Source organism: Heptranchias perlo, chromosome 2, assembly GCF_035084215.1.
Source record: "Heptranchias perlo isolate sHepPer1 chromosome 2, sHepPer1.hap1, whole genome shotgun sequence".
Lineage (NCBI taxonomy): Eukaryota > Metazoa > Chordata > Chondrichthyes > Hexanchiformes > Hexanchidae > Heptranchias > Heptranchias perlo.
This window is the reverse complement of record NC_090326.1, coordinates 48412064-48431899: the sequence shown is the minus strand read 5'-3', so window position 1 is coordinate 48431899 and position 19836 is coordinate 48412064. Positions and strand designations below refer to the sequence as shown.

The following is a 19836-nucleotide window of genomic DNA, read 5'->3' as shown; positions in this document are numbered from 1 at the left end:
TGCTTGTAGTTCATTGATTCTGAACCTTGCTGTTTTCAACATGCTCCTACATTTGTGAAATTCTGTAGTCTCTTTTTGTTTCCATCCATTTGAGTTAGTTGTTCTGCACTGTTGATCTGCATTATTGAAAAAGTGGTCAAATCTTGAATGTAACTTTTTATTTCTCTGGTTTAGTATTGTAGTTTTATAAGATTTTGTACTCCTAGAATTAGAGATGTGGATGGGGTTGGGGATCATGGGCAGCCCCAGGCTTAAAAATTCTTGAGCTCGTCACTGGAAGCAAAGTGACAGTAGTTGGCCAACGGCATTCCCCTGTTTCAGCCCAAACTCGTTCCCAAGAAGACGCACCTGCCCCTCCTGGGTTCTTCCACATAGGAGTACAGCTGAGATGGAGCTTCAATGAAGGAAAAGAGGGATAGCACTGCATGCAGGTGCTCCAATATACTGCGTTGCCATAACTAAATAGTATTTTTTTTAAATCTCTACATTTGGTCTGATTTTCAATTGCAACCTAAACTAGTGGAAAACTAGGTGCAAATTTTCTAATTGAATGATTTTTTTTTTGAAGGTGGTTTTTATTCTTTTTCAAAGTTGTTGTACAGCTAATGCATGTGTAAATTTGAGATCTGTTAAGTAATTAAAATTAAAGCTGAAGTTAGAAGAAAAATAGACCAGGAACTTGACTCCTGATTGCTGTCAGCGATCCTTGCTAGAAAGTACACGTGTGTGGATGATCGATGCAGTTGCATTTAGTTAGAGTATAAATTTCCCTTGTCCTAATCCCGCCACCCACTCCGAGTCCCAATCTCCCAAAGCTGTGTCATTGGGTCTATGTTCCAAATTAGCATTATAGTTGCTAAATTTATTCAGTGCGATTAGATCAATGTTTACAGCCCCTCAGCTTACAGAAGAGCACTGCAGTTGCCATACTGACGGTGTGCGTGTGTGTGAGAGAGATGTCTGCAAATGCTATAGATGTTGAGGCCAAGGTCCTGGTTATTTCATGCTAACGTTGTACTGATAATCCAAGTAACCAGGAAGAAACAATAGGGGCTAGCAGACAACTTTCCTGGCAGAGCAGATCACTCACCCATTGTGGAACCTGCCCAATTTTCATCCCATTGAAATTGATGGGATGAAAATCGGGCAGATTCTACAACAGGCAGACAATCCACTCTGCCAGATTATTGCCCACGCAGCAAAGTTTAAAATTACCCCCATTGTCTTATGGGATTTGCTTAATGTAAATTTTATCTTTTATTTGCAACATCGTTTACAGGCTCCCTATGTGTCTAATGCAGTTTGTAGGATTGAAATAAGGTTGTTATTTTTAGTTTCTAAAGGAAGTCACTATTTATACAAGTATTTCCAAGCACAATGGTCACAATTTCCTTTTTCCAAAGTGGATGGAGTAACCAGTCCTGAGTAGGTGTTACCATAAATGCAGAATGCTTATATCCTTCTTTTGCTTTGGTGGACTGGAGAGAATGGGAGAGCAGGAAAGAAAGAGATGGTTAAGTTCAAAACGATGTCAAGGATTGCCCATCTCACAGAAAACCAGGTTTGGCTGTCCAAATTTTTGATCGCCATTTGTACTCCGTATGTTACAGTATCTGCAGATCAACAATGCATTATAATACTGTACAGTCCATGCTTTATATCTGTGTGTCATCTCTTGATCTGTGCGTACATAATGTTATCAGAAGCACAGTAGGTTATGTCAGCACACTTCAAGACCTAATTGGACAATTTTGTTTTTGGTCCAAACTGAAACTTTACCATTATTTGTTGACCATTTTATACTGCGAGTGAATTTTTTCCATACTGTTTTCTTCAGGCAGTGCTTTTAATTTTGGCTTTAAATAAAATGTCAGGTGAAACATGACAAAGTTGTACTTGAAAGGAATCTATCAAATAGAGACATTAACAATGCTGCTTGATTTTTTTCAGGAGAGGTAGGGGAAGCATCTTAGTACACCTGCAGTGAGAGATTAACCGGTGATGTGAGAGGGAAGTCCCTGACAGAATAGTCATAATCATACCTGGGTTCTGAATGGAGTGGGCAAAGTAGCCATTTCTCTCTCTCTCTTTGTGTTATTATCACAGTTGAATTGTTTTTGGGCAACTGTTGGTGCAACAGAAAATATCTAAACTGCACTATTAAATGTTCACTAGCTTTTGCACTGTTTTTTACTGAAACAAAACTTTGCAGTGTAAAAGATTTATGATGGAGGTCCTGTTGTGTATTATATACATGGACGTATTGGGGCTGGTAATCTGATAATGGATGTTTTGTGTGTGTTTGTCTTTTTATTAGCTGCCCCGACAGAAATGTGTTTTAGAAACTAATCGTAGAATCACTTTTATGTTTGCACAGTTTCTTCTTTAACTCTTTTGAGGCCTCTTGCTATGTAGATTTGGAGCACATAGGAACAAAGATTTCTCCATAACTTAACATCAGCACTGCTATTTACCCCCCACACCCCCATTGCCCCAGAGATGGAGTTAGATGCTTCATCTAGCTATATGTTTCCTTGGAAGCAAATGTTTTGGAGTAACAAGTGGCCCTGGAAACATAAAATTAGAGATATTAATAGACTAAGTGGGCAAAACTGTGGCAAATGGATTTCAGTGTAGGCAAGTGTGAGGACATCCACTTTGGTCCTAAAAAAGATAGATCAGAGTACTTTCTAAATGGTGAAAAGCTTGAAACAGTGGAGATCCAAAGAGACTTAAGGGTCCATGTACATAGATCATTGAAGTGTCATGAACAGGTACAGAAAATAATCAAAAAGGCCAATGGAATGCTGGCCTTTATATCCAGAGGACTAGAATACAAGGGGGTAGAAGTTATTCTACAGCTATATGAAGCCCTTGTTAGACCAAACCTGGAGTACTGTGTTCAGTTCTGGGCACCGCACCTTAGGAAGGATATACTGTCCTTGGAAGGGGGTACAGTATAGATTTCCTAGAATGATACCTGGACTCAGAGTTAAATTACAAGGCAAGATTACACAAACTAGGGTTGTAAGAAGTTGTTTAGAAGATTACGGGGTGACTTGATCAAAGTTTTCAAGATATTAAGGGGAATTGATAGGGTAGATAGAGAGAAACTATTTCGGCTGGTTGGGGTGTCTAGGACTAGGGACATTGCCCAAAAATTAGAGCCAGAACTTTCAGGAGTGGAGTTAGGAAACACTTCTACGCGCAAGGGGTGGTAGAAGTTTGGAACTCTCTTCCGCAAACAACAGTTGATTCTAGCTCAATTGTTACTTTTAAATCTGAGATTGATAGATTTTTGTTAATCAAAGGTATTAAGGGATATGGGGCTAAGACAGTTATATGGAATTAGGTCACAGATCAGCCATGATCTGATTGAATGGCAGAACATGCTCGAGGGGCTAAATGGCCTACTCCCGTTCCTATGTTCCCTGGGTTTCAAGTTGGTACAATGGTGCATATCCATTGACTGTCATCACTTTATTTAAACTCTCAGAAGATTTATCATCTCACCAGATGACTTATTTAAAGTTTTGTATCCAACAGAGATATTTGTATTTCTTCTGATAGTTTTAAACCAATTAAAGTTTTTACATATACAGTTTAAAATGTATAAAAATAACCTTCAGACCATAGCTCTCCCATTCATTGTTTCTCATGAATCTTGCCCATTGTGGCTGGAGATAAAAGTGCATATCGCCATGGCAACATAGTGCCTCATAAATTAGTATTTGAGTCTTATTTAGTGACAAAACTAAACTTGAGCTTCCATAGCAATTTGGATGTGAAATTTTGATACTCCTGGATGCTAATGAAATTACAAATGGAGTATGATAATACCTTGCTCAGCTTACACTACTGTATGCTCCTACCTCATTAATGAGGAAATGGTGCTGAGCAAATTGTTGCTAGAACATGCCTTTCAGAAGATAATCTGATCTCTGCAATGAGAGAATGGAAGGTAACAGCTACCAAAAGTTTACATTGGTAAAGACAATATAAGGATACAAGCAATCTAAATGCATACCGGTATGCAGCTAGCTACAATCAGTTAGGCACAAGACCAACAGTAGAAGTGGAAAGACTTTAACAGAAGCCAACTGGGACTCAGCCTCTGCTTTCTGGTTCTGAAAAAGTGAAGCAAGCCCACGTAACTAAAACAGACAAGTCATTTCTTATGGCTGTTGATTGTGGCAGATATGGACCAGGAATCCAAAAATATACATGTGGTTATTACAGTATCCCCACATGATTTGTTAGTCTAGCCAACCTGTCTTGAACTGCCATGCTCAGCAGCATGCTACATCTAGCAGCCCAGATGAAATTAAAAAGTATTCCTGCTAGAGTTTGAAGGTATTAGATGTTAGAAATGTGGAGAGAACTGCTGAGTTTCCAAAACACTGTACAGCAAATTGCATCAAACACATTGCACTAAAACCAATATCCATACAATAGATATACAGAAACTGTTCAGTATAGGAAAGAGTGGGGCCATTGTCATCACAGACTGACCAAGGCTACCCCACTAAATTTCAGTACATGCATTTGATGGTGGTAATTATAGTAGAATGGTTTCAGGGATGAGGGACTTCAGTTACATGGATAGACTGGAGAAGTTGGAGTTGTTCTCCGTTAGAGCCGAGAAGAATGAGAGGAGATTTGATAGACGTGTTTAAATTAATGAAGGGTTTAGATAAAGTAAATAGAGAAACTGTTCCCATTGGCGGAAGGGTCGAGCACCAGAGGATACAGATTTAAGGTGATTGGCAAAAGAACCAAAGGTGAGGTGAGGAAAAACTTTTTTCCGCAGCGAGTAGTTATGATCTGGAATGCACTGCCTGAAAGGGTGGTGGAAGCAGATTCAATCATGGATTTCAAAAAGGAATTGTATAAATACTTGAACTGAGAAAGTTTGCAGGGCCACGGGGAATGAGCGGTGGAATGGGACTAACTGGATTGTTCTTACAAAGAGCCGGCACAAGCTCAATGGGCCAAATGGCCGTCACCTGTGCTGTAACCAATCTATACTTCTATTACAAACGGGGTCCTGTGTTAAACAAATCCAGATTTAATGAGTTTTATTGTGAAATGCTGGTATGTGTGTCGCATACTTTCACTCTTTATTTAGAGTTGATGTATAGTTTACTTTCAGAGCTGTGTATGCACTTGAAAGAGGAAGGAACTCTCTTTGTTTAGCCCAGTGTCCTTTTTTAATTGTACAATTGCTGCTGATGATTTTACACTTGCTGCAATTATCTCTGTAGTGCATTTTAATTAACTCCTCAAATGAGAGTGTTTCTGCTCTCAACATTCTGAGCAACTTCATAATATCTGGTTTAAATTTGATAACTATTATAAAGGTTAAATGGAGTAAATTTGTTGTGAATGATTTTTTAGCAATGGCTGCTATAGGGATTAAATATAGTTACTCTACTATTTGTTGCTTTCCGTATTTTTATGCAGCCTAAACTGTGATTCTATCATTAAATATTTGAAAGTATGGAAAAAATCTCACCAAACTATTCTTAAGCAAACTCTGCTGCATGTATTCACAGATTCCATAAATTGCATGCGTTCTGTTTTCAAAACTGTTTTTTCTTTTATTTTCACACCCATCCTTGTTTTTATTTTCCCCTTTTCTTGGTTGGATTCCTCTGTGTGTTTAATACAATCCCTGTCCAGTCCTGGAATTTGAACTACGGAAAGCCAAGGAGACCATTCAGTCCCTTCGTGCCAACCTGACACAAGCTGCAGGTGGTGTACATTATACTTTCTTCTCTTTCTACTTTGAAAATGCATAAACAAACCTAGAAAATTTAACAGATATGTAAATCTATTTTTGCTTTTTCAGCTTTCACAGAAAGTAATGTTCCTTTACAGGAACGAAAAAATTATAAATCCAGCCCTGAAATTCAGGTAAGGTTTCATGAGCATGAGGTTTCATAGCAAACGAGGATTTTATTGAAAAGGTACACACTGAGGATATCCTGGAGATATTCTCTGTGCTTGATTATCTGGTCTTTTTCATTTTGGGAAAATGATGTTCTAGTTATTGGTCTATTTTGGAGGGGGGGATTTAATCATTTGCGTCTGAAAAATATATTTTGTATATGTGCTTTGCCTATCCTATGACAAATTACTAAACCTTCCTGCTTGCATGCAGAGGTTGTAGTGTTACCCATTTATATCAGCACTATCTTTTCTATGTAATCCTTGACGTTTCTGTCCCATTTGCGCCATCGTAACTTGCTGGTTCCAAATCAACAGAATGTTGTGATAGCTTCCATGATTTGACACATTGCATCTCCCAACAATCTCTTCACATGCAAGATCTAATGTTACCACCACCTTTTCTTCCCACCCCCTTTAAAATCAACAGCAAAAACAAGAAGTGTCCCATCACTTTGAATTGTGGACCAATAATTATTCAAAGCCGTCCCATCCGACTCCCACTTATAGTCTTCAACTCTCCACATTATTCTCAGGACCATTTACCTGCTATGTTATGTTAGTTCTCAAAGTCATTGCGGCAGTTAGTCACTCACCACTGTAGGCTCCGAGTTGCACATAATGTTTTCTCTCCTGAATTCCTTGTGAGAGCTTGTTTTGTTCCCTTGCTTTTCCTGTGTTTACTGCTCTAAAGTATAATTGTTATCTGGAGCTTTGACTTTACACTGTTTCCTGAAAAGGAATACTCTACTCTATCTTCAAATTCCTCTAAAAGAAACAATCTATCCATAAAAATGTTGAAGACTTCTGAGATTTAATTAGAATACATAACTTGGGATTGGGGTACATATAGAAAAACATGCTGCTGATGATTTGGTTGTCACAATTCACTTCTGTCTGATGGAGTACCTCTTTCTCCATATGCATTATCTGAACACAATGTGATGAGTTTTTAAAAATAAAATGATGCCATGTATTAGATTGCTAGTGAAGCAACAGCATGATCACAGTGGTGTAAACTCCTCTCTTCCTAATCTCCAGTATACTCATTCAGTGTTAATTTTGAACTCTCAATTAAAATAATAATTGTATCTTCTATGTGGCTGATCTCAATTGTTTTTATTTTCCTTTTATAATTTTTTTATTTAAACATAAATAGTACATTTTCATGCAATGGTTTTAGATTCATGCTCGAAAGGCATTCATGAAGTGCATTAAGAATATCAAGACCTTGGCGAGGGCGCAGAGGAGATTTACCAGAATTATACCAGGGATGAGGGACTTCAGTTATGTGGAGAGACTAGAGAAGCTGGGATTGTTGTCCTTAGAACAGAGAAGGTTAAGGGGAAAATTAAGAGGAGTTAAAATAAATAGGGAGAAACTGTTTCCACTGGCAGGAGGGTTGGTAACAAAAGAACACAGATTTAAGGTAGGTGGCAAAAGAACCAGAGTGGAGATAAGAAAAACATTTTATACATCAAGTTGTTATGATCAGCAGTGCACTGCCTGAAAGGGTGGAAGTAGATTCAATGGTAACTTTAGGGAATTAGACATATTTCAAAAGGAAATATTTGCAGGGCTATGAGGAAAGATGGGGAGTGAGACTAATTGGATAGCTCTTTCAAAGAGCCGACATAGGCTGATTGGCCGCCTTCTGTGCTGCAGGATTCTATGATATGATTCTATGATCTCCAATACATGTATTTTGAAGTTCTTAACACAGCAGCAACAGTTATAATACTCTGCGACACCCCACACCAAATTGAGCCCTGGCTAGGTAAAATCTTGATTTTTGATCATTTGCCAATCACCGTTGCCTAAACAAGATTAAATAGAATTGGTTAGGTATAAATATATGGTACATTTTCACCAAAATATTTGACATTGTAATCAATAGAACTAGAGGGCATAGTCGCAGGATAAGGGGTCGGCCATTTAAGACTGAGATAAGGAGGGATTTCTTCACTGAGGGTTGTGAATCTTTGGAATTCTCTACCCCAGAGGGCTGTGGATGCTGAGTGGTTAAGTATATTCAAGGCTGAGATAGATAGATTTTTGGAATTGTAGTCCAAGATTAGCCATGATCTGATTGAATGGTGGAGCAGGCTTGAGGGTCTATATGACCTACTCCTGCTCCTACTTCTTATGTTCTAAAGAAGCAAAAATTGCGGGTATCCTATTATGAAATAGAGTAAGAATGTCATTAATTTCACTCAGTTGTTTTAAAAATTGAGTCTTGTGTTAAGCTGCGTTTGACAATAATAACATTCAGTTGTGAAATAAAATTGTCCTTGGTAGTGTGTATAGTTGGTATTTTGTTGGTTCCGTTTCCTTTATTTTGAAATGTACTTCTTCTTTGGTATGTTGAGGACTGCTGGATTTTATGTTTCTCAAATTTGGGATTATTAGTAAAGGATTTTTTTTTATATGGTTAAATGAGGGTAAAGCTTGTTTGTCCTGTTTCATCTAGCCTCAGAATTCATAATGTACTAAATTGCTTCACTTGTAGGATCTCCTCTCTTGTTGGAAAGACACTTGGTATTTTCAGTTCACAGAACATTTGTGGATGCTTTGCTTTATTGAACTCTAATTATCATTCTTTTTTTGTAGGAAGCTATTAAACCTCTTGAGAAAAGAGCATTAAATTTCCTAGTGAATGAATATTTATTGAAGATTAATTACAAACTCACCTCAATAACCTTTTCAGATGAAAATGATGACCAGGTAATAATATTTAAAATGTATATTAACGAGTAATCCAGTGTGAAATTGACAAATTTAACATTTGGTAACTTTTTTTGTGATGTATGATGCACTTGCAATGCTTGTAGCCTTTAAATGGCGTTTCTTAATGGCATGGTTGACGGAAGAATCAACAATATGCTTAGAACTGGTTAATTTTAAAATTATATTTGTCAATCCCGCACAGCTCTGCACCCGGGGATTCGAGATTAAGAGTCGTCTTCAGGTGAAGTGGGGTTAGAGAGAGCAGGGAATAATTGGACCAGGGTACGCATGGTTCAACTTCCATATATAATTCCTGGATGAGAGGGTTGTCCTATGAGGAGAGGTTGAGTAGAATGGGCCTATACTGCCTGGAGTTTAGATGAATGAGAGGTGATCTCAATGAAACATTTAAGATTCTGAGGGGGCTTGACAGGGTAGATGCTGAGAGGTTGTTTCCTCTGACTGGAGAGTTTGGAACTATGCAGTGTATTCGATGAGGGTGATTATCAGACAGATGCATCACATTGCACAAAGATGGGGTGAGTGGCAGTGGTGTATGGATAAATGGGGAGGTGAGGAAGTGCATAAAAAGTGAACTATGGGTGCTCTTGAAACTTAAGTGGGTGTGAGGAGTGCTGTGATGGAGTACGCTTGACAAGACAGTGAGAGGGGATTGTTGTACACCACAGGATGTATGTGAATCAGCAACTGTACTCACTGTTACTGACCTGGTTAGGTCACTAAACCATTTCCTGCACAGTATCCAAGAATGGGATACAATGCTGCTGCTGCTCACCTCCTCAGCCACCTCCAACCACACCTCTTCGTGAAAGCAACAGATTTCTCCCTCCCATTTGTCTTCAGTCCCTGTCACAAACTCCGCTCCCTAGCAACCGACTCCATCCCTCTCCCTGGCCAGTGTCTGAGGCTGAACCAGACCGTTCGCAAACTTGACGTCCTATTTGACCCTGAGGTGAGCTTCCGACAACACATCCACTCCATCACCAAGACCGCCTACTTCCACCTCCGTAACGTCGCCCGTCTCCTCCCCTGCCTCACCTCATCTGCTGCTGAACCTCTCACCCATGCCATTGTTACCTCTAGACTTGACTATTCCAATGCTCTCCTGACCAGCCTCCCATCTTCTACCCTCCATAAATTTGAGTTCATCCAAAACCGCTGCCCGGATCCTAACTTGCACCAAGTCCCGTTCACCCATCACCCCTGTGCTTGCTGACCTACAATGCCTCAATTTAAAAATGCTCATTCTTGTTTCCAAATCCCTCCATGGCCTAGCCCTTCCCTATCTCTCTGACCTCCTCCAGCCCTACAACCCTCCGAGATCTCTGCACTGTAGGGGGTGGTGGTGTGTGTCAGCTTCACCTCTGACTTCTGAGCGGTTCGAATCGCTCCCACTCCCTGGGTTCTAGACCTTGGACTTATTTGGGGGTTGTGACAAAGCACAGCAGACAACTGGTTTTGGTGCAAGAAACTTTGACCTTTATTCAAGAGAGAAAATACAACACAACAATCTTAACACTCTAACAAAATGGGGAACACTTCAGTACACACGGGGGAAATTACAGTAGAAAGATACCTCACCCCTCCCAATCCCACTGTAATGGCTAAGTTGGACTCTAAAGGGCCAGAGATAATGCTCACCAAACGAATCCTTGACAGTAATTCACCCAGAGGTAAGTCAGAAATAGATTGTAGAGTGGAAACTTTGCGGATCTTCGGTTTTCTCCCGAGTTGGTTCGCTTTGGTCGCGGTGGCCCAATATTACCCGGTTGGTTGGTGGCAATATTCGGTTGGTTGTTTCATAAGGCCCTTGTTGCCGCGAGGTGTCTGATGGTCACTGGGGCTGTTGCTCTGGTTTCTTCTTGTATGTTGGCCTGCTTCTAGAGCTGCTTTCCTGTTGCCCCCTTGCCTTGTTGTTCGCTGGAAGCTGCTCTTCCTTCCAGAGACAGGCAGAACAAGACCAGCAGCACACAAGCGCCAGCAAGAACCAGAGAGAGAGAGAGCGAGAGGTTTCGAGTTTCCACCTCTATATCCTTCTCTTACAATGGTCTTCGTCACTTTAAAAAAAAACACTTCATGTCTGTTTAAACAGTTCTTACAAAGTCCTTAAGAATCTTTGATGGCTTTTTGATGGTCCCTCATCATGTTGCAATTGCTTCTCCCGATGGGCCATTGTTAATTCCGATTTTTAGAGCTTGTCACACAAGGCTTCCTTTTGTATCCAACGTCCTAGATGTTGATCGGTTTTGCTTTAAAACAAAGACATGGCCCCACCATGTCTGGAGCAGTTGCCTCTTTCAATGGCAGTGAGTGTTGACCACCTGCTGTAGGTTTTGCATTAAAACAGAGACATGTCTGAAGCAGTAATTCTCCCACATTCCACTGTGTGTGTTGTGGATTTGTCTGGTGACCTCTCACCTATCCTTCCATCTTAGGATTTCAGTCAATGGCCAAAATTTTTCCATACTCAGGGAAAAGGTGAATTTCTTTCGGGTTTTTCTCCCAGTTTTGGGGGATCTGTGAATTTTGAGAATCTTACAGCACTCCTCCAGTTCTTGCCTCTTGCACATCCCCAATTTTAATTGCTCCACCATAGGTGTTTGTGCCTTCAGTTGTCTAGGCCCTAAGCGCTGAAATTCCCTCCCTCAACCTCTCTGCCTCTCCCTCCTCCTTTAAGACTCTCCATAAAACCTACTTTTGGTCAACTGACCTAATATCTTACGTGGCTCGGTGTCAAATTTTGTTTGGTAATGCTCTTGTGAAGCGCCTTGGGACATTTTACGACGTTAAAGGTGCTATATAAATGCAAGTTGTGTGCTAAATTTTCCTTTTCTAATCACCATATTTAATATGGGTAAAGTTATTAGGCTTCCACTGTACCAACAACCTGACCTCTAGATAACAGACTGCCACAGCGAAAGGTACGGTAGAATAGTGGTTATTTTGCTGGACTAGTAATCCGAAGGCCTGGATTGATAATCCAAAGAACGTGAGTTCAGATCTCACCAAGACATTGAGAATTTGAATTCAGTTTAAAATAAATAAGTAAATCTGGATTAAAAAGCTGTTTTCCGTAAAAGCGACTTGCCTAGTAAGCCATTCAGTTGTATCAAACCGCTACAAAGAAAGAAGAATAAAACTGAACTGACCACTTGGCTGCAACCAAGGCATCAAATTTGGAAGCAACAAAGGCACGCCCAATCCAGTCGATCCTTCAGTGTCCTTTCACTAATATCTGGAGACTGGTGCCAAAGTCATACTCTGACTCCTCCAACACCATCCCTCGGTATGTCATGTCCTGTCCTGTCCCGTCCCACCAGCAGGACAGACCCACCAGAGGTGGGGGCACAATGGTATACAGTCGCATGGGAGTGATCCTTTGAGTCCTCAACGTTGACCCCAGCTCGTGGCTTCTTGGTCAAAAATGGGCAAGAAAACCTCCTACTGATTACCATCAACTGCCGTCCCTCAGCTGATGAACCACTACTGCTCCGTGTTGAACAGCACTCTGGGTAGGGGACTTCAGTGTCCATCACCATGGGTGGCTCGGTATGAGCACCACTGACCGAGCTGACATAACTGCCAGACTGGGCTTGTGGCAGGTGGTGAAAGAACCAACATGAGAGAATAACTGACTTAACCTCATCCTTGCCAATCACCCTGTCGCAGATGCATCTGTCCATGATTGTATTGGTAGGAGTGACCACTGCACAGTCCTTGTGGAGACCAAGTCCCGTCTTCACACTGAGGACACCATCCATCATGTCGTGGCACTGCCACCATACTAAGTGGGATAGATTAAGAACCGATCTAGCAACTCAAAATCATCAGCAAAATTATATTCCACCACAATCTAGCCCCGCATATCCCTCACTCCTCCATCACCATCAAGCCAGGTGCCCAACCCTAGTTCAATGAGTGTAGAAGAGCATGCCGGGAGCAACACAGGGCATACTTGAAAATGAGTTGCCAACCTGGTGAAGCTACAACTCGAGACCATGTGCACGTAAACAGTGGAAGCAACATGCTATACACAGCTAAGTGATCCCACAACTGATCAGGCCAAAGCTCTGCAGTCCTGCCACATTCAATCGCGAATGGTGGTGGACAGTTAAGCTACTCACTGGAGGAGGAGACTCCAATAACATCCCCACCCTTAGCGATGGCGGAGACCAGCAAGACTGTGCAAAAGACAAAGCAGAAGCGTTCACAACCATCTTCAGCTGGAAGGGCCAAGTGGATGATCCTTCTTGGGCTCCTCTTGAGGTCCGTACCATCACAGATGCCAGTCTTCACTCCATTGATTTGACTTACTCCATATGATGTCAAGAAACTGCTGAGTGCACTGGACACAACAATAGGATGATCCACCACCACCTTCTCAAGGGATGGGCAATAAATCATAGAATCATTGAAAGGTTACAGCATGGAAGGAGGCCATTCGGCCCATCGAGTCCGTGCCGGCTCTATGCAGGACCAATCCAGCTAGTCCCACTCCCCTTGTAGCCCTGCAAATTTTTTCCTTTCAAGTACTTATCCAGTTCCCTTTTGAAAGCCATGATTGAAATGCTGGCCTTGCTAGCAAGGTCCATACCCCAAGAATGAATTTTTAAAAAACACTAATGCTTTAGGTTTACTATTGCATGTGTGTTTTTTTAAAGCGACAGAAATTACTCAATTTCACTTCTGACTCTTGCATGGTAATTCACGCTGGGATTTATATTGCTAGTGACAGATTGTGTGATGGCGGGGCCATAATCCATCATCCGGTATTTGCTTCTGAAGTTACTGCTTCAAAACATAAAACATGGATTTTAATTAAACCATATAGTTCTCTTTAAGACAACCTGTAGGTTTGATCATATACTAATTTCATAATATGATTTCTTAAGATACCATAGTTGCTAGGTTACTGAGCAGATGAATTCTCAACCACCATGCTTTGAAATTAGTGTCTTAAATTATAACAGTATCTGTGAAATCAGCCTGACACCTGTATAAATTTAACACATACTGAAATAAGCTGCTTTGCTGTGTGAGTTATGTTGCAGTTTAGGCTTTTTCTAGTTTTCTAGCACTTCTGCCTTCACAGCAGAAAAGCAGTTTCTGTAAACAGACCTGAGTCTTCAATAAACTGAGACCCAGGCTGAACAACTACTGTACAATTGTAATTAAAGCTACTCAAGGTCATATGAGATGCCCACCACATTCACCTAACTCACTTGGAAAATGCAGTGCCATCTAAAAGCCATGCGTAAAAGCTAAAACTAATAAATTTATATACAGGATGAATAATACACAGAAACATTAAGATACTGAGAATACAGTACCTAAATACAAAGATAGGATCAGTCCTCATAGGGTTAAAGTACTTTTTAGAGCATTTTTCTTGCACAGTTTGATAGCAACAGGAATTTTGGATTAAATTATCTTCTCAAGACCTTCACATTGAAGGAATCTAAGAATTTCCAGTCCACCTATGGAGTTTGGATCTCCAGACAGATCTAAAGACATGAGAGAAATCCCAATGGTGTAATCCAAAGGCCTCTGAAATCAGAGTTTGTTTAGTCATCTCTGATGGCACAATGGTGCAAACTGTTGCATAGGATGCTGATGAGCAGGTGTTCCCATGTTGTGTCTCTCGCATACCTGCTAATGATTTGTCCATGTGTAATTTAATTAGCACCTAGAACAAAGCCCCTGCAATCAACCTGGTCTGGTCCAGCAGATAATTCGTCTCCAGGCCTCCATTTTGAAATTGGGTAAGGCAAGACAGTTTCCATTTTACTCTAGCTATTACAGAATCTGAGATTAGATACAGAAATTTCCCTAATTTGTCACAAGGTACTCGTGTGTAATTAGTATTGTACTTGATATTTTATCTTCACTTACGGAAAATTTGTCTTCACATAGAAAGTATCATTTAGAATTATTTTTTTCTTCAACATTTAGGATTTTGAACTGTGGGATGACGTTGGATTGAACATTCCAAAGCCTCCAGACTTGTTGCAAATGTATCGGGAATGTGGAAGCCATGCAACTTCATCGAAAGAAATGATAGATGTGGCTGTTGAAGTGGAGCCAAATGAATTGGAAGCACTACCTAACATCAAAGAATTAGCTACTTTGATGCAGGAACCACAATTACAAGAGGTAAGAGGGGTGAGGGAAAGAAAAAGTTCACCTGACTACTATAGTGTCTACATTATAAAATCAGTTCAACTATTGAGGCTGCTTGGGTTCAAATTCAAATAGGTACTGTTTTGTTGGCCTTGCATAATGGGGCTCAGATGTCACCCTATACCTTAGAAATATAGTTTGAATTTATAGATTTTTAATACATGATAAACTAAAATGGAAATATTCATCTTTTAGCCAAAGTTTAAAAATTGATTGACTAATTTTTTTCCTCTTAGTTGCTGATACTATAATAATTTTGTATATATGTAACAAAGACCATTTTGCATTGTAAAAATGAGAAAATGTACTCTTGATGGCCCAATGCCTGATTTAGTGTGAAACCATACAGACCAGGAAGGTCATAGTCTATACTAATCAGTGGTCTATACTGAGTTAGCTTCAGCTAAGGTAGCTGTTGAGGCACTACAATTGGCTCTTTATATTTTCAAGAGAATAGAGATTAATTTCCTGTATTGGGAGTGAATGACATTGCAGAAGCAGTTCTCTTGTTCCTTCTGTCTTCAAATTTTGGCATGACCAGAAATATGCAATTTTTTCCTCCCTTCTCCAACTTTCTTTGAGAGTTTTCATTTCCTTTTGGCAGCTACTTAGACTGGGGAAAGCATTCTGAAATGCTGGCATTCTGATGCTTTACTAAAATGGCCATTCTTCATGTATGAGCTTGGTCATTGAGTTTTGGTCAACTAATTGGGGCAGTCACTCTGGAGCCCAGTCCTGTTGACATGTGTTTTCAAACAAGAGGTTGCTAAATCATGATAGAGTAAATGAATCATGGCTTTGTGTTTCCTCCCCTCTCAGCACATGGACACTGAAATCAATTGATTGGCTGCTTGAGCACAGACCAGGGATCCAGTAAGGAACTGCCTTGAGTTGTATGGTTCAATGCTGTACAAAGCATTACTTACTGAGCCATCAACCCAACCCCCCAACAATATTTCTTCCTTAGGATTGGCTGTACCTGTTCATGCTCATTTTCCAAGTGCTGTGATGGTCAGAGATGACAAGATTTCATGATTATAAGCTTTGTATTTCCCAACTGTAATAGTGATTTTTCTATTATATAAAAGAAAAAGTCAGAAAGCTTTCCAGCTTTCCACGAGGTAAAATTATCAAAGCACTCCCTTCTGAGAGGGTGGTGTAATGAATGGAGTAAAATCAGCCACATGAACTGGAGCACAGCTGCAGCTCTCTCAATAGGCAGGATGGTAATTGGAATACTAAAGGTGAATTTAGGTATTGGTTTAATTTTACCTGCCTTTTCATAAGACTGTTCTGGATTATTCCACCAACATACAAGCCTCGGTCTCCGTATTCAGGATCAGCACTGCCAGTTTATAAAAAAATCCAAGAACTGCTAAAGATAGACTGCAGGAGTATTAAGCAGTGTAGTGAGATGTGCATTTTTAAAATTCATTTTTCTTTAGTCTCCACAAATAAATAAGATATTGCTGCTGTCCCACAGGGGAAAATCATGTTCTAGTGTTGCTTTGGTTTCAGCTCCAGTGCCAACACTGAAACTCAGCAAGAAGCTGCTCCAGTCACTGAGTCTGTCCACCAACACAGCATGAGTCTGGAAAATGTTAATCGAGGAGCCTTAACTTGGACTTCCTAAAGAATTCCTTTAGTGGAATATCCTCAGCTATCAAGGGCTTACCCAATTTATGTCAAATAGAGCAATAATTTAAAGGAACAAAGTAGTTGGTAGTTGCTACACTGTTGGCATCCAAAAAAGCTTCTACTTTAAAAACATACAATGCTAAATATCCACAGGTGCCAAGGACACAGTTTCAGTATGTTGGCATGTAATCTGCTAGAAATGTTGTATGGGTAAATGCTTCTACATCAGAGACTCTTAAATTCTTATTGCTATTTGTGTTTATTGCTTGTCTTTCATGGCAACATCAGTTAAGGAGCATGCACCAAGTGTCCTGATTCATGAAGGGTGTCTGGAAAGTGCAGCCTGATCATGCATGGGATTTAAATCTAGTTCTCAGCAAACTGCTGTCAGAATCTTGTGAACCTATGGATTCTTGTGAACATAAACTATTCACTCAAAATAACTACTTTGGTAGCTCTTTGGCATAAAAGGTTTGTGAAATATATTGGTGGACTCATTTGGCACATCAATAGGGCAGTTCTGGGGTAAATTAATAATCTTGTTGTGTGGGCTCCTTTAGGGAAGAGTGACCGTAACATGATAGAGTTCTTCATTAAGGTGGAAAGTGAAGTAGTCCAGTCCTAAATCTAAACAAAGGAAACTACGAAGGTATGAGGAGTGAGTTGGCTATGATAGATTGGGGAGCTTCATTAAAAGGCATGACGGTGGATAGGCAATGGCTAACATTTAAGAAACGAATGCATGGATTGCAACTGTTGTACATTCCTTTCTGGCGCAAAAACACAAAAGGAAAAACGGCCCAACCGTGGCTAACAAAAGAAATTAAGATGTGGAGATGCCGGTGATGGACTGGGGTGGACAAATGTAAGGAATCTTACAACACCAGGTTATAGTCCAACTGTTTTATTTTAAAATCACAAGCTTTCGGAGATTATCTCCTTCGTCAGGTGAGTAGTGAATGAGAGGTTCTCAAATCGCATATCTTATATTAGGCTGGGACACCATCACACCAATCAAAGGTGTCGTTGGTGTTCAGACAGGTTAGCCACGGAAATCAGTAGGTCCCAGTATGCTGAATACACATTGTGTCAAATTACACAGACAGAGAGAAAGAGACCCAAAAGGCAGAGAGAGAATTTCCAGTTGTATTAAAAACAGGTAATTTTTTTTTTCCCTTGCTGGTGGGGTTACGTGTAGCGTGACATGAACCCCAGATCCCGGTTGAGGCCGTCCTCATGGGTGCGGAACTTGGCTATCAATTTCTGCTCGACGATTTTGCGTTGTCATGTGTCTCGAAGGCCGCCTTGGAGAACACTTACCCGAGGATCGGTGGCTGAATGTCCTTGACTGCTAAAGTGTTCCCCGACTGGGAGGGAACCCACCTGTCTGGCGATTGTTGCGCGGTGTCCGTTCATCCGTTGTCGCAGTGTCTGCATGGTCTCGCCAATGTACCATGCTCCGGGGCATCCTTTCCTGCAACGTATGAGGTAGACAACGTTGGCCGAGTCACAGGAGTATGAACCCATGTACCTGGTGGGTGGTGTCCTCTCGTGTGATGGTGGTATCCGTGTCGATGATCTGGTATGTCTTGCAGAGGTGCCGTGGCAGGGTTGTGTGGTGTCGTGGACGCTGTTCTCCTGAAAGCTGGGTAATTTGCTGCGAACGATGGTCTGTTTGAGGTTGGGTGGCTGTTTGAAGGCGAGTAGTGGAGGCGTGGGGATGGCCTTAGCGAGGTGTTCGTCGTCATCGATGACATGTTGAAGGCTGCAGAGAACTCCGGGGAAGTACTGGACGACGAAGGGTACTCTGTTAGTTGCGTCCCGTGTTTGTCTTCTGAGGAGGTCTATGCGATTCTTCGCTGTGGCCCGTCGGAACTGTCGATCGACAAGTTGAGCGTCATATCCCGTTCTTACGAGGGCGTCTTTCAGCATCTGTAGGTGTCCATCGCTTTCCTCCTCGTCTGAGCAGATCCTGTGTATTCGTAGGGCCTGTCCAAAGGGGATGGCCTCTTTGACGTGGTTAGGGTGGAAGCTGGAAAAGTGGAGCATCGTGAGGCTGTCTGTGGGCTTGCGGTAGAGTGAGGTGCTGAGGTGCCCGTCTTTGATGGAGATTTGTGTGTCCAAGAAAGAAACCGATTCTGAGGAGTAGACCATGGTGAGTTTGATGGTGGGATGGAACTTGTTGATGTTATCATGTAGTCTCTTCAGTGATTTTTCGCCGTGGGTCCATAGGAAGAAAATGTCATCAATGTATCTGGTGTATAGTGTTGGTTGGAGGTCCTGTGCAGTGAAGAAGTCGTGCTCGAACTTGTGCATGAAAATGTTGGCGTATTGAGATGCGAATTTGGTCCCCATGGCTGTTCCGTGTGTTTGGGTAAAGAACTGGTTATCGAAGGTGAAGACATTGTGATCCAGGATGAAGCGGATGAGTTGTAGGATGGCGTCTGGAGATTGGCTGTTGTTGGTGTTGAGTACTGAGGCTGTCGCAGCGATGCCGTCATCGTGGGGGATACTGGTGTAGAGTGCCGAGACGTCCATCGTGGTGAGAAATGTTCCAGGTTCAACTGGTCCGTGGGTGCTGAGTTTTTGTAGGAAGTCTAGTGTCGCGACAGAAGCTGGGGGTTCCCTGTATGATGGGTTTCAGGATGCCCTTGACGTATCCAGAGAGGTTCTCACACAGGGTTCCGTTGCCTGATACGATAGGACGTCCGGGTGTGTTGGCTTTGTGTACCTTTGGGAGGCAGTAGAAGTCTCCCACGCGGGCCTTCGAGACACACGACAACGCAAGGCGGCCTTCGAGACACATGACAACGCAAAATCGTTGAGCAGAAATTGATAGCCAAGTTCCGCACCCATGAGGATGGCCTCAACTGGGATCTTGGGTTCATGTCACGCTACACGTAACCCCACCAGCAAGGGGAAAAAAAATGTATCTGTTTTTAATACGTCTCTCTCTCTCTCTCGGGTCTCTCTCTCTCTCTCGGGTCTCTCTCTCTCTCTCAGGGGTCTCTCTCTCTCTCTCTGCGGGTCTCTCTCTCTCTCTCTCTCTCGGGTCTCTCCTCTCTCTCTCCGGGTCTCTCTCTCTCTCTCTCGGGTCTCTCTCTCTCTCTCTCGGGTCTCTCTCTCTCTCTCTCGGGTCTCTCTCTCTCTCTCTCGGGTCTCTCTCTCTCGGTCTCTCTCTCTCTCTCTCGGGTCTCTCTCTCTCTCTCTCTCGGGTCTCTCTCTCTCTCTCTCGGGGTCTCTCTCTCTCTCCTCGGGTCTCTCTCTCTCTCTCTCGGGTCTCTCTCTCTCTCGGTCTCTCTCTCTCTCTCTCGGGTCTCA

The 19836-nt window shown here is 41.7% G+C and overlaps 1 protein-coding gene across 6 annotated transcripts in view; it reads left to right on the top strand.

The window, feature by feature from the left end:
• relch (RAB11 binding and LisH domain, coiled-coil and HEAT repeat containing) overlaps window positions 1-19836 on the top strand; it is a 125631-nt gene that overhangs the window by 27292 nt on the left and 78503 nt on the right. For all 6 annotated transcript variants that reach the window (XM_068001861.1, XM_068001859.1, XM_068001858.1 and 3 more), the window contains exons 3-6: window positions 5683-5754; window positions 5852-5916; window positions 8560-8673; window positions 14650-14850. In XM_068001861.1, coding sequence (XP_067857962.1) covers window positions 5683-5754; window positions 5852-5916; window positions 8560-8673; window positions 14650-14850 — 452 coding nt within the window. The remainder of the gene's footprint in view (window positions 1-5682; window positions 5755-5851; window positions 5917-8559; window positions 8674-14649; window positions 14851-19836) is intronic.